Consider the following 27486-nt stretch of genomic DNA (forward strand, 5'->3'; position numbering starts at 1 on the left):
GTCCCATCCCACTCGGGTGGTTCACAGGTCCCAACTCCAGCCCTGGTGCTCCAGCCCCGCTCCCCAGATCCCATTCCCACTCCTCAGCCTGCTTTGCCATCACTTCCCAGCTCTGCTTTAGCACACGTGGGTTTACTGACATCTTTTAAAAACTTCAGCAAACCTTTAAGCACCAGAGACTCGTTTCTTGGTGCTAAAAGCTCCTTCCCTGGGCTTCCCCTGCCACTGTTGGGGTGCAGTTCATCAGGAAGGGAAGAGCCAAGCAAGGCGGACACACCATGGGCCAGAGAATGCCCCAAGCCCAAATCTGTTCCGGACCAAAATAACAAACCACTTGTGAAAAATCAGATTTTTGGATGGCTCCAGGTGTGCAGGTTCCCCGAAGAGCCTGTCTTTGCCTGCCCTCAAGTCAGCACATTGTCATTGTTTAGGTATTTTATTCATTTATTGACAATTCTTTGGTGTTGAAAACTAAGCCATTGAAAAGCAAGCTTGTGACAAAATTAGAAGTTGATAAAGACAACCACAATGTCCTAAAAATGTCGGACTTAGATTCCCCAAACTATCACAGAAATGGCAGGGCAGCAGTAGAACTGTTTCTCTTTGTCCTCTGGGAACTCTTTCCCTCCCTTTCCCAAAGGCTCAACCCTTGGGGTGGATTGTTGGTGGAACCACAGCCTCACCTGGGGGGAGTGTTTGTCACACCATGACACGAGTGTTGGTGGGGAAGAGCCCAACCTGCCTCAGATGGGAAACTGGGAAAGATCCTGAGGGTGTTTTACAGCTCCACACATGACAGCAAACCAGATCTCCTGAGCCCCAGGGATAGCAGGGTCCTGGATTAGCTCTTCCACAGCACTCTGGACACTCTGCAGGCTGATTTATCCCCCTCCAGGCCTACCCTTAGTGGGAAAAATGAATGTAGTCTTTTTTTTTTTTTTTTTTTTTTTGTACCTTAAAATTCTTTGGGAGGAAATACTTGAGCCAAAAGAGGCAGAGGGAATGGAAATCAGGATTTCTTGACCCTGAGGCCTGATCCAGCCTTCCCTCAAGGAAGCAGCTGGATCACCAGGGATAATACAAAAGCAACGCAGCTCTCAAACCACACACAGGGGATGCAGAAAGTCCATCAGAACACTCCTAACTAGGGGGTAACAAAAAAACTTCACAAAGAATAAACCTTCACTCAGCAAAGCCGTTCCCAAATCCCTCTCCAGCACAGGGACACCAACAGGGCTGCAGAGCAGGGAGGAGTTCCAAGGAATTGTTTTAAAAACCAGCTTCAAAAGGGAGGCACCTGCTCAGGGTGTGGAGCAGCATCTCCTGCCAAGGGATGTCCTGGTGCAGCTCCCACACGCCTGGAGGTCCCACCTGATCCCACTCCCATCCCAGCACTGTCCACAGGGACGTGGAATGGCACAGCCACGTGTCCTGCTGCTGGAGCACAGCAGGAGCAAGGCAGAGGCACAACACACAGCGCAGCTTCATCCTCGTTCGTGGCAGCCCGTCAGAAAGGAGGAGTTTCCAGCAGTGAAAATTGGGATTTCCCCCAGCCTACATGGATGAGCCAACCAGTGACCTCACTGGGTGTCCCAAAAATACTTATTGGTAAAAAAAATCCCAACCCCAAATGGGTCTCATTTCTTATTTTGCTCTTGCTGGGTGGGAGTGACTTTAAAGAAACTGAATAAAAAGGGTAAGAAAAATGGAAGTGTGGTGGGGCCACACACTTGTTAGGGCTTAGGGGAAAAGCTTGAAGGAGGAAATAAAAATCCCTCCCTTTTCCTGCCCTTGATTTGGAAGACCATATCAGAATTATTACTAGGAAAAGCTCCTCCAACACACCTCTGACCAAACACCTGAGCAAGCAGGGGAGCTGCCACGAAACCCTTTTGTGCTGAGTTAAAGCAAACCCTATAAAAACAAAACACACGTTAAAAATCGAAAACACCGCAAATGGCTCCGAAGTTTCACAAAAATAAAGTTTGTATCAAAACCAGGCTCTGCCCCGGGCGTTTCCCACAGTCCTGCTCACCACAGCAGCCAGGCAGAGATGCTACAGAACACTGAATTATCGGGAAAGAATTTACAGAGGTGTCACCTGCCCGTGACACGCTTAAAAACCGGCCTAGAAAAATACTCGGGAAATTTCGTGACGCTAATTAAAAACCCGACCAAACGAGCCTCCCCTGGGCCGGGCAAACACGGCCCCTGCCCTGGGGGGAGCCGCTCCCTTCACTTGAGCACGACCCTGTGCTCCCCCCGGGCAATGTGCGAGGAGAACTCGTAGCGGTCGTGGCTCCGGTAGCCGCAGACGTTGCACTCGAAGGGGTCTCGGAAGCCGTGGCAGCCCATGTGGATGGTGAACATGACGTAATCCAGGAAGAGCACGCGGCAGTGGTCGCAGCGGAACACCCCGATGGGCTCCCCGTCCTTGTTGAGCACCTTGAAGGCGTCGCGCGGGCACAGGGCGGGCGGCTTGAGGATGTCGTAGGGCCGGGGGAAATCCTTCAGGGCCGGCAGGCCGTTGCGGGCCGGGGCGGGGATGGCCTGGCCCTGGTGGGGGAAGGAGGCGTTGGGCCGCTCCTCGTGGTTGCTGTCAGTGTCCGTGGAGTCGTGGCCGCTGTTGTTGGGGGAGAGGCCCCTGTCTGATGACAGGCTCTTGTCCCTGAGGTGGCCGTGGCCGGGCTCGGGCGCGGCGCCGTTGGGCACGTCGGCGCGGGGCAGCGGCAGCGGGTACAGGCTGCTGATCACCGGCACCATCTCGGCCGTGGGCGCCGGCGGGGTCTGCACCAGCGGGCGCAGGGCCTCGGCCCCCAGGTAGGTGATGGCGTTGTTGATGGCCTGGTCCATCATGCGCCCGTGCATCAGCTCGCTCTCCTTCTCGTACAGGAAAGCCGGGCCGTAGCCCACGTCGAAACTCGGCCGCTTCTCGCCTGCGAGGGAGCAGAGCTCAGAGTTACCCGGGCGGGCAAAGGAGGGTTAAACCCCACAGTGCCTCCTCTAAAGGGCAGGAGGCTCTGGGAAGTGAGGAGGCACGAGATGGTCTCTGCTGAAAGACTCTGTTTATAGACACAAGTAGTTTCTGGGAGGGGTTTTTCGGGGGGGGTGGTTATTTTTTTAAACTTCAGGCTTGGAAGCAGAGCAGTCTAAGGAAGGAGGCTTTGAGGGCACTTTCTGATAGACCTGTCTTTGATATGGCCTTGGACACTGAAGTCAGTTTTCCCCACTGTCCTCTGACAGCTACAACTTCCTCTGCACCACACCTGGGTTCTTGGATCTCTACACAAGCTTTCAGGTAATCTAACACTGGCAGAGATATATATAGGTGTCAAAAATCACATTTAGGGTCACTTGATAAAGGGTTAGTAACGGAAAACTGTTTTCCTCTGGGTGTGCTGGGGCTCTGGAAGCTCTGGACTGGACAGAAGGGAAGGACAGTTCACCTGAAATCCTGCCCACACCTTTTGGCAGCACAGCACGACTGGTGCAAGGAGGAAATAAAACTGCGCCCCAGAAGCGCTAAACTCATTTTTGGGGTGAATGTCTAGAAATAAGTAACTGAATTCTGTGGTTACTTAAACCATAAAATTGTTCATAGCTTAAAAAAAAAAAAAAGCCAACACACAATACAAAAGAAAGGAGCAGATGAAAGGTTTTGTGTGCAAGGGACTCACAAACATCGGATCCACGAATCTCTCAGTTACGGTAACTCGAGTGGTGCAGATGTTTATCAGTCACCTGTCAACACCATGACTCAATGTGTATGAAACTCGTGGGGTTTCACTGCAGGGGCAGAAAACCAGGAGCTCACGTTTCTCTTTTCAAACACACTCCAGAAAGGTTCGTGAACCACAAGAGTGTTAACTGCTCCCAGCCCTCGGCGCCGCCGCTCGCCGTCCAGCTCCACGTGCGAGGAAACGAAGCGCTGCAGAGCGTTGGGGTGACTCATAAAACACAGCTCCAGGCACGTGAAAGGTGGGAATAAAAATTTGAAACTTAAAAATTTAAAAAATTTAAAAAAAAGGCAACCAAAAAAAAAAGTGCAGAAATTGATAGGAATTCCCTAAACATTTGGCGGTTAAATAAGGTAAGGCCAAAAGGTAAATGCACAAAAACACGACGTGTGATCACAGAATCTTGGAGTATTCTGAGTTGGAAGGGATTTACAGGGATCACTGAGCCCAGCTCCTGAATGATCATTAGGCTCTCAGTGATTCCACTGTCCTGATGGATTTTAAGGTCCCCCCGGGACACCCCTCCCCCAGGAGAAGGCTCTGAAGAGGGGCCTGGTGGGGAGGTGAAGGGTCAAGTACAGGCTCTGCTGGTCCCTGTCCTCCTGTGGGACTTGTGCTGGTGCAGCCCAGGGAGCTACTGGGGATGGAGATGTGAAAAAGAAAGTGGGCAAGACTCCTGGGGCTTGTCTGAATCTCTGCAGAGCCCTCCAGCAATAATAAAGGGTTTTCTTCTTCCCATCAATGGACTTCATTCAGAGCAAGGGGCCAAACAAAGATGCCTTGTTACTACACATCCCTGTCCCTGCTTCCTGACAAAATGAAACATCAGCACTCATTCCCTGATTTCCCAAGGAATTCCCTGGCAGATCCGGGCTCTGACAAGGACAGGTCAGAGAGGCACAGGAGTCAGGCCAAGGTCGGGCAGCCTGCTCCTGCAAACGTCCTTCCCAGGGATTAAAGGGACAAGGGGGGAATTTTTTTCACATGCTGCTCAACGAGAACAAGCACAGAAGGTCTAGATAAACAGCAAGTTTCAGAAATGGGTTGTTTTGTGCCTTCAGGTGAACTGTGATGGGTTCTGCAGCTTGTCCACAAGATCACCTGAGTGTGCAGTGCCAGTTGGTGCCACCCAGCACGGGCACAAATCCCACAGGGTCTGTGCCACACAGGAACTCACAGGTTGGCACAGCAAACCCAAACCCCACTAGTTCTGAACTCGAGGGGGTGCATCCTGCTGCAGGTGTGTTTGATAAAATACCTACAGATCAAAGTGATGCCAACTGTACACCAAGAGAGCTGAAAAAAAAGCTTAAAAAAATATATAAAAATAAAAGGAAGCTAAAGAATTACAAAGCCATTTGCATCAGCATTGCTGTTTGAATCACAGCATGGTGTGTAAGGGCCGAGCCCCACAGTCCCAGTTTCAGTTCTGAGCACCAAAGGCACTCGGATGGTGTGGCTGTGCAATGAGGTGACCTTCAGAAAGCCACACTGAGATTAAATAAATAAATAAAAGAGTTCACTTCTTGCAGAAGAAAGCCCAGTGCTACCCCACAAACCCACTAAGAGCTACCTTCAAAAAATGGAGTTGTTTTCCTGCCTGGATGGACCCGGGAGCAGACACACCTTTCCCTGGGGTGGGTCCAGGAGCACATCTGTGCCTGGCTTTGGACCTGGTGCAGGATGGGTGCTCTGAACACCCCCTGCCAGGTGGGTCTGGCTGCAGCAGCCCAGGGAGCCCCCCCCTGCACTCCCACCCAGGGGAACACCACTGAAGGTAAACCTTAGATTAAGCCAAAAAAGCAGCACTTGACACCGCAACCAACCACACAAACAGCACAAATAAGGCTTCAGCAGCACCAGTGTTGTGTTCTACAGCTGCTGACTAAGGGCTTTCCTCAGGACACAGACTGGTGTTTTATCCTCTTTAAAGGTGGGTTGATGAAATCAGACTGGCCAAGAGGATCCGGCTGGGACACAGAACCTGCCCGACGAGTATTTCGGATCCCCGACATGCAAAGCTCTGATCACGGACAATGAAATGCAAAGAAAAGGCTATGGAAACATCTGGTTGCTTAAATTCCCACAAGAAAGGATCTGATATTTTTTTAATCATAGTCGAATTTAGGAGGATGACTAACAGAAATCCAATACTTTTCTGTCTTTAGGCCTTATTGCACACAGGAGTCCTGCAGGAAGCTTCAGCTCCTGCTGGGAAAACATTAACCTTCCTGTTCTTTGCCTGTTCTAGATCCTAGCAGAGAACATTTCAAGTGCACAGGTACAGAAACAGCACATGAAAGCCCATAAAATACATTTATAAACCACCTGCACAAATAAACACAAAGCACAGCAGCAGCAGCTTCCACCCAGTTTAAGCAGCCAACAGAGTAAATTCCTCATGTTTTAATCAACCCCCTACACCAAATCCCTAAAAACCCCATCAGAACAATCCAAGTTAACCTCATTCTTTTACACTTAGATGCCAAGGCTGAGCAGGGTGTTTAAAAGAAGCACAGACATTGTCCCCAGGGTTACCCACTCGCACGTCTCGAGCTGCTGGGGATGAAAAGGGGGTTTTGTTCTTACCGATAAATTTCTGAGGCATTGAGCTTTTCCTCTTTGCCACGTTGCTCGCTAGCCTGTCCAGCACAAGGGCTCTTTCACTCCCCATCTCTGCCTTGATGTGCCTCGCCTCCACGCTGGCTACGTTGGAAAATGAGCAAGGGAAGGGGAAAAAAAAAAGAAAAAGAGAGAGAAAAAAAAACCACGTAGGTGAAAAAAAAAAAAGATAAAATAAAGGAAGAGCTGACTGGTTTAATCTCCAATTTGCCACAGTGACTGGAGGAAACAGTTTGGAGATCTGATGCAAAGTTGGTTTTTTTTTTGCTTTTTCTGTCGTTCTTGCTCTTTGGGCACCAGTTGTGGTCAGTGGGAGCCGGCCCAGCCCCGAGCTCGCTCGGGGAGCACAGACCATGCAAACCAGCATGGGCGACTGCGAGAGGAAGTGAATGAAGGGGCTGGAAGGTTGGTTAAATTGCAGATGGAGACACAAGCTCTGCAAGCTTTTCTTTTTTATTCTGAGTAAGGCTGGGTGACACCTGCACACTCACACAGTGCTCCAGGCTCAGGAGAAGACACTCAGGCCCCTTGCTGCACTTTTCAGATATCAGTCATAGTTGTCATAACGAATCACTAAGAAACTCGTATGAAATGTATCACTGTTCCATTAAAATCAAAACAATAGAACCTTTAAAATTTACTTCTAACTCCTTTTTTTCCCAGGTGTTACTGTCACTTCATTTTTCTCCCTAAATGCTAGAGCTAAAACTAACTATCAGTGTTTTCTCTATGGTGTTTTAAACCTCACTAACCTCCAGAATGCCCAATTTTAGGAAAAGTGTCTATGCCCTGCCATCACCCCCCTAGGACTGGGCCACTTAAGGCTCTTCCCATTTTCCAGAGCTCTTCCCAGCCGTGCTGAGCAGTGCCCAGCACTGCACATGGGCTGTGCTTGCTCTCAGCTCCTGGAGGCTGCACAGGCCATGAGCTGGAAAGCTGCCACCTCATTTCACTACTGCCACACTAATACTGATCGTAACTGCTGCGGCTTCCCCCCAGCCCTGCTCACACCTCAGCAACACAGCTCTGCACTGGGACTTTTATATTAAAAACTGCATTATATTAAAGTGTAAAGTCGTTGCTGAGAGTTCCAGGGTCGGGAGTCACGGTGGTGACAGCTGGACACGTCTTAGGAGAGTGCCCGTGTCTGTGGGAGTTGGGATCTACAAGAGGAGGATGAGGAGGGGTGATTTACTTTCCCAGTGTAGTACAAAAGGTTGGATCTCCCTGTGGAAGAGTCCTGGTTGATGGGCACATGCACTGACATACCTGAACATAGAATCACAGAGTCACAGGATGGTTTGGGTTGAAAGGAAGGGACCTTAAAGCCCTTCCAGTCCCACGCCCTGTCATGGGCAGAGACACCTTCCACTGTCCCAGGTTGCTCCAACCTGGCCTTGGACACTTTCAGGGCTGGGGCAGCCACAGCTTCTCTGGGCAACCTGTGCCAGGGCCTCACCCCCCTCACAGCCAAGAATTCCTCCGCAGTGTCCCATCTACCAGTGTGAAACCATTCCCTCTTGTCCTGCCACTCTCTACCTACATAAAAAGTCCCTCTCCTTCCTTTTTATCAGCCCCTGGAAGGTCACGATGAGGCCTCCCTGAATAAATGAAGCATAACCTAAGTTAGAGAGAAGCACTGCCGGAGGAAGGTGACAGGAACACTTTGGTTTCACTTCAGTCCTGCTAAAAGGCAGATTTATTAATTATTAGACTTAAATTGCTGTTTGCCAAATACAGCAAGTGCTGAAAGTGCAGCTTCATCCTTCCCAGCTCGGAGCAGCCTTTCCCTGTTTGTCGGCGCTGCTCCTGCTATCGCACGAGTTTCAGTCAGCACAAACCATGACTCACCAAACCTCAGCCAGAACTATTTGTCCGTGTTTGTTCAGCACTTTGAAAATGTGAAGTGTATCAGAGGTACAAACACCAGCTGCGAATCTGAGTCAGGAATGATGGGATACCAGAGCCCAGCTCAGCTCTGCCACAGTCCTGTAACTCTGTGCAGGGCATGAAGTGCCTGAAAGGGAATAACACACTGCTCTGCTGGCCTGGTTTTTATCCTGAATTACTCCAGTGTGTTTGGAGACTCATGTAAACATATTCATCCCTGCTGCCACTTTTCAGCCTGGGTGCCTCTCTCCTGCTTAGCCAGCCCTGGGGCTGAGGGTGGTCTCCCCTGCTCCCCCTGGGATGTCCCCGTGGTGCTCCCAGCCCTGCTCCAGCCTCAGTGTAGGTGTCAGGTGTGATCCTGAGTTTATAAAGCACTGCCAGAAGATAACTACCCTGCCAATGGGAATTATCCATTGTCTTGTGATCACAGCCTCTCCAAACACTGCTGGTCATCACAGAGTGGTTTGGATTGGGAGGGAGCTTAAAGCCCACCCAGTCCCACCCCCTGCCACAGGCCCAGGATGCTCCAAGCCCCATCCAAGCTGCCCTTGGACACTTCCAGGGTGGGACCTCCCTCTCTGTGTCCCCCCATGGCTGCAGAGAGAGCGGCTGCTGCCCCAGCCCTGAGCACATCCCCTGTCCCCCTGCACTGAGCTGTTTCCATAGTGTGGTTTCTGCCACACCACCACCAGCGTGAGTAGAATTTTTAGAAGGTGCGGATATGGCGAGCAGAGCCCTCGAGAACAGAGCAGAGCTGAAATTAGAGGCATTGCTTCCTGTAGCATCTCGGTGTGGTCACTCGAGAATGGAGAGTGGAACAGAGCTGGGTGATTGTGCAATGAGAACAATGTGAGCAGAGATGGTTATCAGGGACAATGCTCCAGCAGTATTGTTACATAAAGCTTTCCTTTTAGAAATATTTCCACCTTTGGAACCTGGTGCTAAAAAAAGGAACTAGAATGGTTACTGTGGTCCTGATGCCTCTAAATATTCTAATGAGTTATGGATGATGCATGGAGAGCATATTTGTGGTTAAAGATGGCTCCGTGTGAGAATCACAGAATAGTTTGAGTTGGAGGGAACTTTACAGATTCTGTAATTCCAAACTCCCATGGGCAGGGACACCTCCCACTAGACCAGGTTGAGAAGCTTGCAAGGATTTCAGAAAAAGCACCAGAATTGAAAGTGATGCAGAGAGAAAAGGGTCAGAAACAGAAAGAGGATGTTTACTAAACACAAATACAAAATGCTACACTTAGGGAAGAAAATAAACAAAATGTACCAGATGACCTCCTGAGGGCCTTTCCAGCCTTCCCTCCCCCTGGTGCTGTCACCCAGCATCCTGCTGGTACCAGGAAATCGGATGGAAATGCCCCAGGAGTTCCCAATTTTCATAAAACTTCCTCCTCCCCTAAAGACACTGCAGTGTTTGTAAGAGTGTGAAGGTCTCCAAGGCAGAGGGAGCAACCACCTCATGTAAGAGTGGGAATTTGCATTCCCTGTGACCAGTCAAGGCTCCCTGCCCACTGCAGCAAGGACTGCACAGCAGGCTGGGCTAAGGAGTGAAATGTCGCTGTTCTGAAATGCATCTGAACCCCTGAGAATCACTGAGAGCTCTGGGAGGTCTCAGGTTTTCCATTTTCAGGGCTGGACACTCCAGGTGATTATTCAGGGGAGTGTGTACTGTGACACAAACCACAGTTACAATGTGTAAAGGGTTCTCATGAAAACCAGAACTCCTGATGAGCTGATAAGGCCACTAAAACTTCTGGAAATTCTAACAGATTATGATTATTAGTTCTTATTCAAAAGAAGAGGAACCACCAAACAGACTGAGACATGAGCAACTGTTGTCAACAACTCATCCCATAAAGTGAGCCACATAATGGCATTAATGCAGGAATAATTTAACCCACTGTATCACCTACAGAATACTGGGTACAAGGTATTTTAGATGTTTTATTCAAAGTAACTGTGAAACAAAAAAGGGATTAAGATAAAGGCACTCTTTAACTCCCTGCCCGAGGGCTGCGTTGAACCAGCCCCTTTACAACACCACAGCCCCTCAGGTTACTGAAAGCTGAGTGGAGGAAAAGCTGTTCTCAGGCTGTGGGTTAACAGCTCCCCAGACGCCCTTTTTGGAGCCCTGTAATGCAGCAAACCCCCAAAACCACCGTGCTGTGATGAACTCACCAGCCTCACACATGCCAGCGCTCTGCAGGTAAGTCCGGCACCGCTCCTTGTGCTCCTCCAGAGAGCTCCTCTGCTTGTAGCTCCTGCCACAGAACTCACATTTGTATGGCTTCTCCACTAGAAAGAAAATACATCATAAAGTAAGTAAAACAGCCACAAGAGACCACTAAGATACCCTCTCCTGACATTCAGCACATAGTTACCAACAGCCTACGTTCAGCTCATAGAGAATGCTCGAAATTCCTGTTGAGATTAATCATCACAAATTCAGGGTGACATGAGGGTGAAACCACCAGACACACAGAGTTCCTCCTCATCCTCTAAGCTCAGCACCAGAAAGGAAGAGGTTTTAAGTGAGAACACTGTTCCCAGAGCCCTGTGACAGCTTTTCCTGGAGTAGCTTCTGACAGTACCGCTGCCAAACCAGGACTGCCACAGCCCTGAGTGCCTGGCCTGGGTCCTGCCTGTACAGAATTCTTTAAGGATTTCATTAAACTGATTTCATTCCCAAAGGCATTTGTTGTAGAGGGAATGATGTTCCTAATTCATTTAAACTAAAGCAAACCTGTTTGAAACTCGAGATCCCCACATAGCCTGTCCCCACATAGCCTCATAGGCAAGGACTGGAAGTGCTTCCTAAATTATCTCAGTACTGGTTTGGGAACAGGCATCCTCTAAAATTAGATAGTAGGAAGAATTCTTCCCTGTGAGGGTGGGGAGGCCCTGACACAGGTTACCCAGAGCAGCTGTGGCTGCTCCATCCCTGGGAGTGTCCAAGGCCAGGTTTTAGCATTGTGCTGGTGGGGAACATTCACCACCACTCTACTGGTCTTGATTAAATCAGAATCTCATTTATCCATGGCAGATAAGCTCATTTTTGACTTTGACTCTTTGTGAGGTTGAACTTTTTTTTTCAATGCAGTGCAGAGATAGCATCTGTCATTTAGAATCAATGTTTTCTTCCTGGGCCCTTGAAGATCCCAGGATATACACAAATCCAAGGGCAAGCACAACCTGGCTCCTGCAGAACTGGGGGAACTAGGACCAATTTTGACCTGGCTTGTTATTCAGCTCACCTCAGCTCTGTGCCTCCATTTCCCCCTCTGCAAAATGGACAGAACACCCTACCAGGTTGGAGAAGAACCACCTGTGAGCATGTTAAGAGATTCAGATGAAAGGCACTAGACCACTGAGAGGCATCAATTGGCAATAGAGTAATTCTGCCCAGGACTGCGCTCCCAGAGTTTTCCTCACAGCTCAGGATGGCACGGGAGGAAATCCCAGCAAAGCACCTCTCACACTCTCCTGGAGTTCAGGGCTTGCTGGCAAAGCCAGCTCCACTCATCTGCAAATAAGCTGGCAAGCTGGTGATGGGTCAGAGGTTGGATTTGATGACCTGGGAGGTCTTTTCCAAACTGAACCGATTCAGTGAAAATCCCGTGGAGTTGTTTGTGCCAGGAGGGCTGTGGGCTGTGACACGTGTTCCCCCGCACTAAGAGCACCCAGAGCAGGGCCTGAGTGGGTTCCACCAGCACAGGGAGTGGGTCCCTGCTCTGCGTGGGCTCTCGGGCAGGCTGAGCAAACCTCGCGCCCCGAGTGTCCCAGTGCCACACACCTGAACCACGCGAGGTGCCTGTGACGTCACTTACCAGAATGTGTCCTTAAGTGACCCGTAAGCGCATCCCTCCTCTGGCAGGCATAACTGCACAGGTGGCACTTAAAAGGTTTTTCCCCTGTGTGTAGTTTAATGTGGCGGAGGAGGTTTCCCTTCTGAGTAAAGGAAGCTCCGCACTGATTACACTGGAATGGCCGTTCACCTTAAAATGACATACAGAAAAGGACATTTAATGGTTACGTGGGTATCAGGTTGCCCTCTGCCTTTTTTGGAAGAGGAAAGAATGAGCTACTGGCTCGACCTCTCTCTACAGAAACACGCAGAGTGGGATTTCAGTGGGAGGGAGGTGCAGCTCTGGTGTCAGAGCTGCTCGTAGCATATGGAAAGCACTGCACGGTTCTGCCATGGAAAGAAGTGCTCTGGAGGAGGCTGATTCCAACAAGCCAGCAATTTTTAGAAGAAAAAGAAGAAAAAAAAAAAAAAGCCTCATCTTACTGCAGGTTGAAACTTAAAATGCTGGTTGGTTTGTTGCCCAGGGATAGCACAGAGAGAAGTACATCCACAGACTGGAAATGGCAGCACAAAACCGAACTAACTCGTGCTTTGTGCCTGAAATACTGACATCACATAGTGCCTTTCATCCAGAATTCTTAAAATGCCTCACAAACGTGCTTTTAATAACATTCAACCCTGGTGAGAGGAAAGGTGGGTAAAGTGAGGCACAGAACAGTGGGTAACTTGCTAGAGATCACATGTGGCCTCCAGGGCAGGGCAAGGAAAGCCTGGCTTTGGGATCCTTTTTTAAAAATAAGTAGTCTGGATTAAAAATCATTATCCTGTCAGTGCCCAGCTCTTACAAGAACAACAGAGGGATATTTACCAGTGTGGCTACGCTTATGAACCATCAAGACATTGAGGCTAATGCAGGCTAATCCACAGATATCACAAGTCATCTTCCCACTAGCTGGCCTGACGTGGTCATAGGAACCCGAGTGCCTCTCCAGTTTAATGCTCTCATACTCGTTATATTCTCTGGGATAGGTGTAAGGCAGCTCAGATTCCTCCGGGTTTTCCATAGGCTCGGAATTTAAAGCACTCTCCTCTCTTTCACTGTATTCACCCTTCACTTTGATCACATCATCTGCAGGTAAAACAAAGCACAGGAGTGAAAAGATGCTCGTCTTACGCACAAAGTACCTTAGGAAAAAAACATGAGCCAAAAATTATATAACATGACATTATCCATTTCCTAAAAGTGTTACTGAAACACCCAAAGATGAAGAAATGAAACTGGTCATGGACATTTAGTGAGATAAACCTTAGAAACATTGACCTGCCTGCTAATTACCTGTGATGAATAATTTCTTTTTACAGATTATGAAAGTAGGATACAGTACAAACTTCTCCTGAAATTACAGGGAACTAGTCAGGATTCAAAAGAGAACACTTGTTCACATCACTCACAATTATTATTTCTATAGAAACCAGCATCTCAGTCTGCTCCTGTGAACTGGAAATACAGAAAGACATAAAATTAAAAAAGGATAATTATATCTTGTAACTTTTATCTTCCCGTGGAATCTCTGGTGCTTGGAACACTCCTACGAAATATGTCTGAGCAGTGTAAGACTCCCAGTGCTCCTGTGGTGCAGATTCTCACCAGCTGAACCTAATCAATAATCCCAGTTTTCACTTGCAAGTCCCAATTTTTATCCACAGCTCTGGGATGTGTGAGGAGCAGTCTGCAATCCCCATTTACCGCGTGAGTAAAACCAGCAGAGGTGGGGGAAGGATTTCCTGAGGAGTGAAAGTATCCCAGAAAAATCAAAAGGTTTGTCCAAAGCCGTGTTGAAAGGGTGAGGCAAAGAACCCGAAGCATTCATGGTCTTCAAACAGGTCCCTGGGCCTGTTTCCCTGTCCAGAGGAATCCAGAGGCATTGCCTCGACGAGAGCAGCTCCACGACAAAGGTGGATGCAGCAAGGAGCTAATGATTTACTAACAATGTGAAAATGTGAGCAAATCGGTCACACTGTATAAACTGCTGGTGATTCCCAACTCATGGTGCTGCATTTCCTTTCCACTGTTAACTCTCCAGCACTTCCACTAAACCCCTCAGCAATGGGCAGGATGGCTTTTTGCTGCTTAAAGCTGGCTGAGGAATTTGGGGCTGCTCAGCCTGGAGAAGAGAAGGTTGTGTGGAGACCTCACAGCACCTTCCAGTGTCTGCAGGGGCCACAGGGGAGCTGGAGAGGGACTTTGCATCAGGAACTGGGGTGACAGGACAAGGGGGAATGGCTTCACACTGAAAGACAGGAAATTTAGGTTGGATATAGGGAAGAAATTCCTCCCTGGGAGGGTGGGCAGGCCCTGGCACAGGTTGCCCAGAGAAGCTGTGGTTGCCCCAGCTCTGGAGGTGTCCAAGGCCAGGTTGGAGGGGGCTTGGAGCAACCTGGGCCAGTGGAAGGTGTCCCTGCCCATGGCAGGGGGTGGAATTGGATGAGCTTTGATGTCCTTCCAAGCCAAACCATTCCATGGTTCTCTGACAGAGAAAGAAACTAAAGGCTGGAACTGCAGTTATGCTCAAGCTCCCCAGTGAAGACAAACCCCACGAGATGCACCATGCGGCTTCCTGTTTGAGAGCCTTGTTCTCTGGCCACCTGCTCCTCCCTGCAGCCCAGGGTTAAGACAGTTTAATCTGGCACTGAACCACTTGTCCTTTCTCCAAAGTACAGAACACAAACTGCTGAATATGTATTAGCTCTGGTTCTGAGTAACAAACCACATCAAATGCCGAGAACAAACAATGGGTGGCAGCGAAAATGAGGTGGCGACATAAAAGCAGAGCTGAAAAAGAAAGATCTGGCAACCCCAACTTCCATGAAATCAAAATTTTCAACTCTATTTTGGTGAGAAGATCGCTCCTCTGTCCTAAATTATTCCCTAAACCCGGCCAAACTGTCTGAGTTGAGGGGGAGGGAACAGGTGGGTCCTGATTTCTTCATCCTACACTCTGTGGTGGTGTGGGAAACTCTGAGATCCCTCTGGTGCTCTCCCTGGATGAGGATATCCACAGAAGGATGGGCTTTCCCCTCATATTGTGTGGTTTTATCCCTCTGTCCTTGACAATGCTTAGAGTTTGGTGTCCTGGTCACTGATGAGCTCACAGGGGTTTGGGTGTTTGCTCAGAGGGTCGCAGAGAGCTCCAAATTCACCCAAAATGGGCTGGTTTTCTCCGTGGATTCTTCAGCACCAGCTCTGCTTCACATCCCATGAATTCCTGCTTCACATCCCATGAATTCCTGCTTCCTCTGCAGGTGCCTTCAGCTGCCAACTTCACGTCTGAGGCTGCCAGGGTGATCCTGCTATCAAGATTCCTTCAAAATTAGTTCATACATCCATTTCCATCACTCCAAGGGAAAATGATTGCCAGTTGCTGACAGCAGCTTTCAGCACAATGTCTTTTCCAGGGGAAAAGAGAAAAAAAATAACTAAAAGTGCTTTTTTGGTGGGCTGGTTGGTTGTTTTTTCCCCTCTTAAAGGGAGGCAGTTCCAAAATAATTTGCTACATCCTGCCCAGCACGGTAAAAGGAAGTGCCCGGTGCAGCTGCACCTTCTTGGTGCTTTCAGACACAATTTCAATTCCCACTTTCTGCCCAACGTCTCACCTTTCACCCACCCCTGCCACGTCCTGGTTGGTGCAGACCGGACAAACCATCCCATGTGGAAAATAATCACCATCCCATGTGGAAAACAACCAGCATCCCATGTGGAAAATAATCACCTCTGCGCTCTCCACGCTGCGCCTCAGGCTGATGGTTCCTCGTAGTAAGAGAGAAGGGTGCACTTGAGTTCTCACTGAGGGTTTTCTACCCCTACATCACCCCCAAAAAAAACACATCATCATCGTTCCTGGCTGTCCACACCATCCCAGCAGGGCTTGAGTGCTTTCATGTAGACATTAAAAGCACCTCAACAGAAAAATTCCCTTTCTGATGGCTGAGAGCAGCAGAAGCCACGAGGGAAGAGGTTGGTTTAAAGCAAATATATGTTAGAAGGGCTGGAATTTGTCACCTGTTATGGTTTAGAGGCTGCTCTGCCTCGCTGAGATCCACCCAGGAGACAGTTTTGGTATAAAAACCAGTCTGAGGAAAAAATGGCTCAGTGCAAGTCAGGCTAAAACCAAGCAGGTGGTTGCAGAGTCTGGAAGCATCAAAGTCCTTTCTCAGCCCTGACTTCTGCTCTGTCCTGGCATGCCCAGAGAACACCGGGAGATCAGGAGATTGGCAGCTGTGTGGAAGGTTTGTATCCATCACCTCAAAATCATATCAACCTGTTTTGATGAGATCAGGGAGTTTTCAGGCCGGTCCACCTTAATCAAGAGGAAGGTGAACATGACTTCATGTAGAAAAGAGAGATTTAACTGAGGAAAAACACAATTATCCCTAAAAGCACTACCCAAGTTCCCACAGTGGGGGAAAAAAAAAAAAAAAAGAAGTACTGTCATCTCTTCTATCAGGAAAATAAAGAGGTTGTAAGAGAAATAACCCACCCATGGTGCCCAAGCCAGGGAACTATTTTTCTTGAGGCAGTTCATGGAGTTAATATACACTGAGAAAAAAAAAAAAACCAAACCTGCAGCTTTTACACAACAAAGTACCGGTGTGATGCGTTAAGGCTGATGCACATGGTTTCATTTCCTGGGGAGATGATTACGAGATGAAAGACATACTCCAGAGTAATATTTTTGTTTCACCTGAAACGCTGCAAAAACAATGGGTTCTGGAAAAAATCCAAAATAAAGCTGCGGTGGCAACTTCAGACTGAGTCACCACCCAAACAGGGCTTGTGTGTGCTCGGTAAAACCAGAGAATCACCCGGGGTTTGGCTTGGAAGGACATTAAAGCTCTTCCAGTCCCACCCCCTGCCATGGGCAGGGACACCTTCCACCGGCCCAGGTTGCTCCAAGCCCTGTCCAGCCTGGCCTGGGACACTTCCAGGGATCCAGGGGCAGCCACAGCTTCTCTGGGCAACCCCTGTGCCAGGGCCTGCCCACCCTCCCAGGGAGGAATTTCTTCCCTATGTCCAACCTAAATTTCCCATCTTTCAGTGTGAAGCCATTCCCCCTTGTCCTGGCACCACAGACCCTCTCCAGCTCCCTTGAGGCCCCTCCCAGACACTGGAAGGTGCTGTGAGGTCTCCACACAACCTTCTCTTCTCCAGGCTGAAAACGCAGGAAGAAAAAAAAAGGCAAGAGCAACAAATAATTAGAACAAGGGTGGGCAGGTCTTAATCTTAGCTGTTTTCTCTAGGAGGAGATTTCAGAAGGAAAATCCCCCAGTTTCTCCATTTAATCCAAGACTTTGGCATCCAATACAGAGAAGAGAAGGTAAGTTTTGTCCTGTTGTTAAGCAAAGTTTACCGGGAGCTTTAGGAAAAGCACAAGGAATAAAACCCAGAAGCCATTAAAGACAACGCAGGAAAGGGTGATGTAGCTCAAGTGTTTTACAAGGAGTGGGGTCATAATCGTGAAATCCTCAGCACATGCAAAAAGTCAACTGGGTAACAAAGAAACTTAATCATCTTAATGTGGCATTTTAATGATGCTGCTGATTTGCTGTGCCAATTCAGAGATAATGAGCCCCTAATGCTACAGATGTTCAGCCAGACTAAAGGAAAAGAGAGAAAAAAAAAAAAGGGGGGGGAAGAAAAGCTTTTCTTGTCTGCCATTTCCTAACTATCCAATTAAACAAATTGTGAAAGCATATAAATAGTTTACCAGGTTTTGACAGCTGTTAATGGGATTCAGATGCCGGGGAACAAGAAGGGAGTCAATACGGTGACTATCGGAGGGTTCTTGTGACTCCCTGGCTTTGACAGGTATTCACCGCTGATTCATCTGCACAGAACCCCTGCAGACACAAGGCAGAGCTGCTCCCCTCCCAGGAGGAGAGGTCCCTGTACCCCCAAACAGCCTGAGATGGAGCAGACAAGTGGTGAGGCTGAAAGAGCCAGCAGAGTTTCCACATTCGAGGCAGAATCCCGAATGTTTGTGACAAACACCTCGGGGGTGGAATCAACACACTGAGGGGGGAGACACGTCAGGAATTCAAAACTCCCATTCCCTCAGTGAATAAGGAGAGCAGTACATCCCATAAAATTATAAACTGGGGGGTGGGAGGTAATTAAAAATTCAATGCTCCTCCTAAGTTTCTCTCCTTAAACAACAAGAAGCAAACAATTACATGTATGTACTGAAAATCTGGAGACTGTAAGTAAGGGGGAATTATAAAACGTGAAGTGACACAGTGGCAACATGAGAGGTTTTTTAATTGAGGCAAAGCAGTCAGATAAGGCAACCTCTCTCCCTGTTTTATTTCTACCCCACTGCAAATATCCATCTAGGCAAGGGAAAGGAGCTCAAGCCTTTTTGGCCCACCCTGGCTTTGTTTTTCCTCTGACTCCAGCACTCAGCTCCCTTTTTCCCAACAGCTTTTATGAGATCATTGTTTGCCAACAAAGGAAGGAGCAATCACCTCTCAGCAGTATCAACTTCCAGCCAGACAGCAGAGACAACAACCCCAACGAGGAAGTGGTGACAATAAAGGGTGTGAACGCTGGACCTGTCCTGCTCCTCGGGTCTCTTTTTGTGTCACCACAGGCCAAAGCAGCAACAAAAAATCCCAAATTTTGCATTTACGACTTGGACACACTGGCTTTGAGTTTATCTTTGTGTCTCTCAGTATTTTCTTAGTCCTGCTGTTCCACACAGCACAAAACACAAGTCTCTATTTTTGTTTAGATCCTGTATAAAAAGCAGAGGTGAGTGGTAATTCCTGAACACACCTGGTGGAAATCTCACTCCTAAAAACAGCAGAGAAACTTTCATCACTCCCCTTTGTCCTCGGTTTTATTGGGACTCGAAACAAAAATAAAAACAAACCAAATGGAAACACAGCACTGAGAGCTGGAGAGAAAATAAGGGGAAAAAAAAATCAGCCAGGCGTCATTTTCCAGGCGCTCAGATGTGTATTTTCTACTTCATTAATACCAGTGTCTCTCCACCATTAAAGCACGGTGTAATTTATCTAGTTGGACAATTAATTGCAGAATAACCCCCACCAAACAACACACGTCGTTTCCAAGCTCGTCTGAGTCAGGAAACTCGAATTATGTAACAGATTCTCACAGCATCTTATTTAATACAAGCATTTTTCTTATCAGGATGAATATTCCTGAGTAAATCTATAATTTCACACCCTTCTATTACTGATTTCTGCCTCTTAAAACTCTAGTGGGCTTTAGGGTTTTTATCCTAACGGTTTCCAAAATACATTGCAGTTGTATTAACAAAAATAGGGATAAAGGAGAAGTGTTGCCCCAAGCTGAGCATTCCCAAAGCTGGAGCCCAACAGGACAAACTGCACAGCCACTGGGCTGTGCTTTAGGGAAGGAAAGGGAATTTAATTGCTTTTAAATGCATTTACCTGCCACTACAAACAGAATTTGGGGGAGCAGAGTGGGAGTCCCTGGGACAACGGGACTGGGGCTGGAAAACTCACGGTTAGTGCTGTACTGAAACTACCAGGGCATTCTATTTTTTCTCTTTAATTTTTCAAAGTGTGCCCAATCTGCCGGTTTTCCTCAATTTTCTACGCTCCCAGTGCTGGATGGCACAGAGGGAATGTCATCCCCACATCCCCAGGCCTGCAGGTGAAATCTGTTTGATCTATGACACCTGTTCACATTATCCTTTCAGATATGAACACCTCCAAAGCCTCTTTCTTAAAAAAAAAAAACAGCACAGAAAGAGACGAAACTGCGTGAGCTCTTCCCTTCCCTCACCGTTCAGATAAGATCACCCGGAGAAAAGAGCACTAAAATTACAATTCCTGAAGTCCAGCAGGGCTGATACAATCACAACCGTTAAATCAGACTCCAATGAGACAGTTAATCAGAGAACATCTGGACCCAACAGTCAGACTGAGAGAGGCCACATGTTAAATTCAGATAATCGCTGGTGTTACTTATATCAAGGGAGCAATCACTAACGTGACCGCTCAGGCACGGTCGGCTCTGGTCAACTGAGCTTCAAATGAACTTCAAACCTGAGAAATTCAACGTTTAACCCCTGTGAATTCACCTCCCAAAAAGTCTTCCTGACAATGCAAGATGTTCTGGTGAGAAAAACATGGCAGGGAGAGGGAATGTAACAATATGAAGAAGGGGGAAATCTGGGATAAGGATCCAAGGAATTTTAAGGCCCATAGGCTGAAGACAGGAGCTTGGTTCAGATGTTCTCAAAATCCTTGGAAGTGTACTGGTTTGATTCATCTACAAAAAAATTCCAGTAGTAAATAATCTTGACTTGAATTTTAGCCTAAACCTACAATCTCTCCTCATTGAGGTTCTTGTAATTAAATACTCGTGGTTTACTTTTAGCCTTGTCTTTTAGAGAGGATGCACCCACTCTGTGTTCCCTTTCCGACACTGATCCTACAGCTCTTCCAGCCTAAACGATCCCAGCATTCTGTGACCACAAAACTCAGGGAGGATTTGGCAGCTCAGGATTGTCAAACGCTGCACCTGCAGCTCCCAGAGCCGCTCCTGGAGGTGGAGCTCCTGCACCAGGAGAGGAGCTCGGCTGGATGGCTCGGCAGGTGGGTGCAGCAGGGAAAACAGCACTGAGCAAACTCTGCACAGTGCAGGGGAAAGTCAGCAGCAAGACACGAGACACATCAATTCCAACACTCAGGGAACTGTTTTAGCAAAGTTCTGGCTCTTAGGGGTTTATTTCTGCTTCCTCATAGCTCTCCAGCAGGACAGAGTGAACCTGCCCCTTAAAATCATATTTTGTGTCAAATGAAGAGCCTGGTTTGGGGGCAAAACATGACTCACCTTCACTAACTGATTTCCTTTCCACTGACCTGTATTTCTAAAAATGGATCGTTTTCTCTGACAACGTGTGATTTGACTTCCCAGGGCCATTTTCTTCCTCTTCACTTATTTCCTGCTGAGGAGGTGGGGAGGGACCACACAACTCACCTACCTTGGACTAGATTTTATTTAGATGCCTGAGGAATAAATATTTCTCTCACCTGTAACTTCAGGGAATTTTTTTGTATGAACCCAAGATACACATTGTAGAACAAGTGAAGAAAAATGAAGTTATGAAAGTTATGGAAAGGAGCCCATCATCTGTGGAATAACACTGTGCATCCAATCCTCCTTCCAGCCCTTGTCCTGCCTGAGATCTCCCACTGCTAGTCAGGATATCTCAAAAGCAAATTCTATTTTCTAATCACTGCAACGGATTAATTAGAGTAAGACATAGCTGCACTTTCTGATTCTGTCCATGCAATGAGGGTGTCCAAGTGTCTGTGCCAGCCCTGGGGGCTCAGGACAGTCCAGGCTATGTCAATCATTTCCAGGCTGCTGTGACACCACCGCCCCCATCGATGTCACCGAACGTGCCTGGCAGCATTCCTGCCACTGACGGTGCAGTCGGAAGAGCTCAAACACACTCAAAAGGATCGTTTGGCGATAAGGAAAACACACCTTTCAGCCCCGGCAGAGCCCCCAGAGCAGCGGCCTGGTTCGGCACAGACTCCCTGCTGGTTTCACACCACAGAAATCCCCTCGCAGCGAACTTCTGCTGATGTTGTGAGATAACCCCGAGCCCCATGAGCGCCGGGGCTCGGGCTGGGCTTGGGAGATGTAATACTGCGATAAAAAACGGCACTTCCTTTCCAGGCAGATAAGTTGCGTGTGCTTGCAGCACCGCCGGAGCCCGAGCGGGGCTCTGCCACCTTCTCCCGCCTCATCCAGCCTTTCAACCGCCCCCCCTCCCACACCTCCGAGCAGCACCAATTAACATCCATAAACCGCGAACGTGCCTTTTATCTCTGCTTGGCTCGCAACCATGAAAGCTCGCTGACATTCAGAACACCCCAAAAAAGTTGTCTGCCTCAACAGCTGGGGGACTTAAGCCGTAATTAAACATTGGGACTCCCCGAGGGAAGAGCGTGGCCCCTTTTTTAATTTAATTTTTAAATTAAAGCCGCCTCAGCTTCGGCCACCAAAGGTAACAGTGTTGGGGGCGCATCAGGGAACAGGGGAAATCAAGTGCTTTCCCCCCCCCTTTGCCTCACTGCTCGTCTCTTTTCAGACCAGACACAGGAAGCACCATGGGAACGGTGTATTTTTATGGTTGCAGGCGAGCGTACACCATGTGCACCACAGCGTGCAGCTTCCAGTCCCTTGAGGCAAGAACAGGGGGTTTTGTTTCTTTTTTTTTTCCCCCCTTCTCCCCCATCAAGCTTTTAATTATCATTTTACCGGAGCCTTCTGCCTAATTGTTTGCCTGATACCCAGACATCATCGTGCTGGGAGCCCTGAGAATGGGGGTGCAATAGGACAGGGGTTTCCTGGAATGGCTTCTCACCTGTGTCAGGTACCTCACAGGTATCTCACCTGTGCTGGTGAACATCATCAACTGGTGTTTGCACGTGCTCAGAGAAGTATAAATACAGAACCGCTTGCTGAAAATGTCGATTTTTTTCATGCTAAACGAGCACCAGTGATGTTGTTTCAGCCCTATACATTAATTTAGTGGTTTTATGAACTCTCTGTAGGTTTTTAAAAGCGATCCCAGTGCCATTTTCAGCATAAAAGCCTCCACCAAACCAAGTCAGACAACACCTAGACTTGAACAAGCTCCAACCTCTGCTCAAAGCCTCAGAATAAATCCCCACTACGTACTCAGTGTCACCCGTGAATAACGCGAGAGTCACAGAAACGTGCAGCCCGAGAAACTGGGAGATTCCTACTCACTAGGGATGGCTGACGAGAGGTGGAAAACCCAGACACAGCCCTGCTGGAGACAAACATGTTACAGGCACTGCAAGGCAGTGGAAAGCAGGTTATCACAGGCCTGATCTCTCCCCATGAGTCAGTTCCCATGATGGCCTCGAGCAGATGGAACAAAGCCCGGGGGCACGGATGGTGTGGGGGTTCAGGAGGGAAGGTTTGTGTGTCCCAGGATGTCATCAGCCAGGAGCTGGGAATCACTCACTGAGTGATCAACAACTATGAGAACCACAGAAAGGGTTTTTTTCATGATTTCTCTTTAGATTTGGTATGTAATGAGGGGATTGGTGAGCACCTCAATGTGCCAAATAGTTTTGGTGGTTTTTTTTTTTTTTTTTTTAAACCAGACAGACTTTTCAGGTGTGGGCAGGACATAATCCTTTTCCCAAAAGCCAGCACTGATACCAATGATATTTCTAGTCTGTGGAGAACACTATATATTTGGTTTTACCAAGGTTAGTGATCCCAAAAAGATAACCCTCCCACCAGGGCAGCACTGTCAGAATGTGGTTTCATTTATAGAAGTCAGACAGTAGTTACTCACCCACGAGGACTGCTCAGGACTAACAGAGCTGCTGCTGTTTTACAGAGGCCACAACATCAAAGCTGAGATTATTTGTGAATTTTAGTCTCCAACAGCAACAGAACTGGTGTCTTTGGGAAGAAATTTAAATGCACCTACTGCTGCTTGCAGGGCCCAGAGCACCAGCACAGGGTGCTTAAATATTTAAGATTTATTGTGCTTCCGGTATCAGAATGACTGGAGAGAACAGTGTGTGAAGCACTGAAGCAAACACAATGTACATTCTATCTCGTGCCATTTTACCCTGAGATGCTGCAGGTACCTTTTTAGTGCACTTGAAGCAGCCTCCTCCCTGCAATCATGGCTTCATTCCCTGGGAATCAAGGGATGGGGCACTGCGGGATTGGAGGTTCACACTCCCTTTATAATGAATGAGCTCTAATGGTAAGGGAGGCTGGTGGAGGGGAATGATGTTTTATTGATATTTATGGTTTTGTTTAACTCCTGTAAATTCACCTCCCCAAAAGTCTTCCTGACAATGCAGGAATGAAAGGACTTAACAGCATTAATAAAAACTGCAGCCCTAAGACAGGGTTTGTCCATGCAAAGGGCTCTTAGGAATCTGTGTATTACCACACACGTTAAAGGCTCGCCAGATGCACTTCCCTTTTTATCTTCCCATCCATATTTCATAGATCCTGTAAAACTGACCTTGGTAAAATGCACGGGAGGTTCCCTGATGGAGAACAGTTGCTCCTCCTCAGAGCATGTTGAAATGCTCCAAACCAGTTGTATTGTTACTCCTTTTACAGACATGATCTCACAGCATGATCAGATGGATAGAAAGGCAACACATTACTATTATTTTCCAGAATCCCAACTCCACTTTACCTCCTACTTCTTCGTTAGACTGATTGTGTTCCTTCATGTCTTCCACGTTATCCATGCTTTCCATTTCCTGGGATTTGTTCAGGTTACAGTCTGTCAAATCCTCTTGTTCTTGTGAAAAAGAAACAAACAAACAAAACACAAACCCAACAAAACAGTAACTATTTATGCTCCAAGAATATTTCCAGGTGATTCCCTCAAAGCACCTGCACCCTCCCAGTACTGTTGGCAGTGCCCACGATGCTATTCCTATGGATGCATTAGTTGCAGTTGGGGGGGAATGATTTTATTCCCAAAATCCCACAGAAACTCTCACCCCTTGAACTCATTTTCAGAAGGTTGAATTTTGGTTAACAAGAAAGTGAAGCACTTATTATCCAGCTCACTCAGGAGGTTTGTTTTCATATTTTCAGAAATGCAGTCAACCAAGAGAATCACATTATTCTTGCTTCCCTAATCAAAACTTGCAGCTTTCTCCTGAAAACACTTTCCTTTCCTTCTATACAGTCTTTTTCTCCACTTCAGTGTCATTTTACAGATATATGTTGAACAGTTTTATTTCAAGAATATAGAATTCACTTTTTTGTCTTTGGTGCCCATCTTTGTATTTGTGACTCTGTTATTCAGTACCCTGGGAATCTGAACAAGCTGCAATCCTTGTATTTTTCCCCATTTAAATGTAAAATTGCCAAGAGAAGGTGGCAGAACATAACTGAACAGCACAGTACCTGCAGCCAGGGGCTGTTCCTGAGGGTTACTGAGGTCCATCCCAGGCTGTGAATCTGCAAAAGAGAAAAGCAGCTTTAGGTGTCGGTTCGTGACACAGTTGGTATAAATCTTTTAAATCACCCTTTTCTTGGCTGAAAGCAAAACAGAAAAAGCAGGATTTCAAATAAATAAATACCAAATTAGTGTATATATTATATCCTGAGCACTAGCCTGTGCCCAGAAGAGGGATTTAGTGTGGTTTTCTAACTTCAGAAAGTTACAGAGCAGAGTAACTTATGCTTTTGATTTCCTCCTTGCATACCCCATGAGCACAGCACTCTGTAGGAAGGGAATTTCTCCAAAGCACAAAGATGCTTTACATTCCTTTCCCAAAACAAAGGGAAACCCCTGTTATCTCCACAAGATCTGCTTGGTTTTCGTGGGAATGCAGGCCTAATTCCCACTGAGAAATTCCGATAGGGATCAAATGCCAGGCATTTTAAAAATACCTCAGGGGACTACCCATGTGGCCTGGTTTCCCAGAGGGCTCAGCAGGGCTCTGGAGCCAGCACAGGCTGCAGGTGTTGCCATCTCCCACCCCAGTGCCCTAATTTAGGCTGGGGAGTTGAGCAGGAGCTGTCCTGTTGCATCTCCACTCAAGGCCTCACTGCCTCGAGATTTCATTGATAGGAGCTTGATTTTCTTAACAGACTCACATCTACCTGCTTCCTGCCTCCTTCCTTTCCTCTAGCTGTGCCTCATCTTTACCTTTTACGTGCTAGAAAAGCTTCTGCCCTCTTTGTACCAGTCAAACAACAGCTCCTGGACTGGGAAAATTCCTTCCTGGCAGTTACATAACAGAACCACCCAGGCGGCGGGCATGAGGTGTTAACCACGGGTGACATTTACCCCACCATTATCTGTCTTTACCTCCTCTGCTTATGGAACATTTCTGTGGTCTCTGCAACGTCAGAATATAAAGCTCTGGTAACTCTACAGCCAAGCCAGCCTGGTATCAGATGGGGCTCTCCAAAAGCTGCACGAGTGGAGGGTTGGTTGGTGCGTGCAGCACAATGAAGGCCTTGTGTCGTGAGGAGTCACTGAGTTAAATGACCAAGAGATCAAATATTTACCAAATATGTGGGTTTTAAATAAATTAAAAGGATCAAGGGACTCCTTAATTTCTCTGTTTCATTCCATCATGCCAGGAAAAGCGAGGGGCAAAGAAGCAAAAGGACCGATTTATACAGCAAATTGTAATGAGGAAACATCAGTAAATCCTGGGTACAGGAACAAACTTCTCTCTACTATTGATTATAACTTTACACTGCAATAATATCCCAGAGAAACTGCAGCTTCCCCATCCCTGGAAGTGTCCAAGGCAGGTTGGATGGGGCTTGGAGCAACCTGGGACAGTGGAAAGTGTCCCTGCCCTTGGCAGGGGGTAGAACTGAATGAGCTTTAAGGTCCCTCTCAACCCAAACCATTCCATGATTCTGTGAACACAAACACTTCAACTACACAAACTCTTGTAATTGCACACATAATTAAGCTTTGGACAAGACAATGAAATCCCCATTATTCTGCAACACTTGATTTCAGTTTTAATTGCATTCAGAAACCCTGGGCAGTTGCCCCATTTTGGTGCTGAGAGTCAAAGCCCCAGGATGGAGCCTCAAGGCTTGGAGCCTTGGCAGCAACTCTGCCTTCTCCTGGGAGGTCTTGGAGGGAAGAACTGGAACCCCTACCTGGATGCTTCAGTTCCAACAATTCCACATATATTCCTGGAGAGTTGTATCTTTTCATGAACCATTGGATTCCCCAGATATTCCCTGCAGGTGCAGGGTGACTGGCTGGAGAACAGCGCTGCCTGAGCCCAGCGAGAGCCGAGCAGGACCTGCTCACCCTCCTCGGACCCCCATCTCCCCCAGGGATTTGTTCCTATTCTGTTGGGCCCAGCAGGTTCCTGCCCAAGATGGGCAGGACAACCCTTCAGAAGAGATAAGAACAACGACACACCATGGAACGTTCCTCATCTTGGTTGAGAAACATCCCTGTCTTTGTCTCACTGTCAAGCCTCCAGCCTCCCCTCACCAGCACCTGGTTTCTTTGCAATACCAGCCCCCAGCAGCTTCTTACAGCCTTACTGGCCCCTTAATATTTAACCTCAGGTCCCTTTCCCGAGAATTTTAGGCCAGAGAGGAAGGTCTGGGAAGATTCCTGATCCTGTAGCAATAAGACCATTTTTCCCCAGCAACGCTCAGAAAAGCACGAGGCAGGAAATCACTCACAGAGCACGGTCCTCTTCCCGAGCTTCCAAGAGCTCCAGAGGTTGGGGTGCATGGGAAGGGGACGCCCGTCCCTCTGCGCTGCAGCCGAGGCACAGAGGTCCTCACAAAGCAGAAGTAAAATTCATCTGCTTTCGAAACCAATCCTTGGCCAT

General features: G+C 47.8%; 1 protein-coding gene across 1 annotated transcript; it reads right to left on the reverse strand.

Annotated features, from left to right (window-relative positions):
* Window positions 1-440: 440 nt before the first annotated feature.
* On the reverse strand, window positions 441-27486 carry IKZF3 (IKAROS family zinc finger 3). Its single transcript, XM_050330824.1, is given in 9 exon segments — window positions 441-2936; window positions 6327-6443; window positions 10443-10559; window positions 12092-12259; window positions 12938-13198; window positions 24339-24446; window positions 25064-25117; window positions 27335-27438; window positions 27440-27486. Coding segments are annotated over 9 exon segments (1677 nt in total). The 3' UTR covers window positions 441-2235.

The sequence above is a fragment of the Myiozetetes cayanensis genome, unplaced genomic scaffold (genome assembly GCF_022539395.1).
Source record: "Myiozetetes cayanensis isolate MyiCay16 unplaced genomic scaffold, myiCay2020 scf44, whole genome shotgun sequence".
Lineage (NCBI taxonomy): Eukaryota > Metazoa > Chordata > Aves > Passeriformes > Tyrannidae > Myiozetetes > Myiozetetes cayanensis.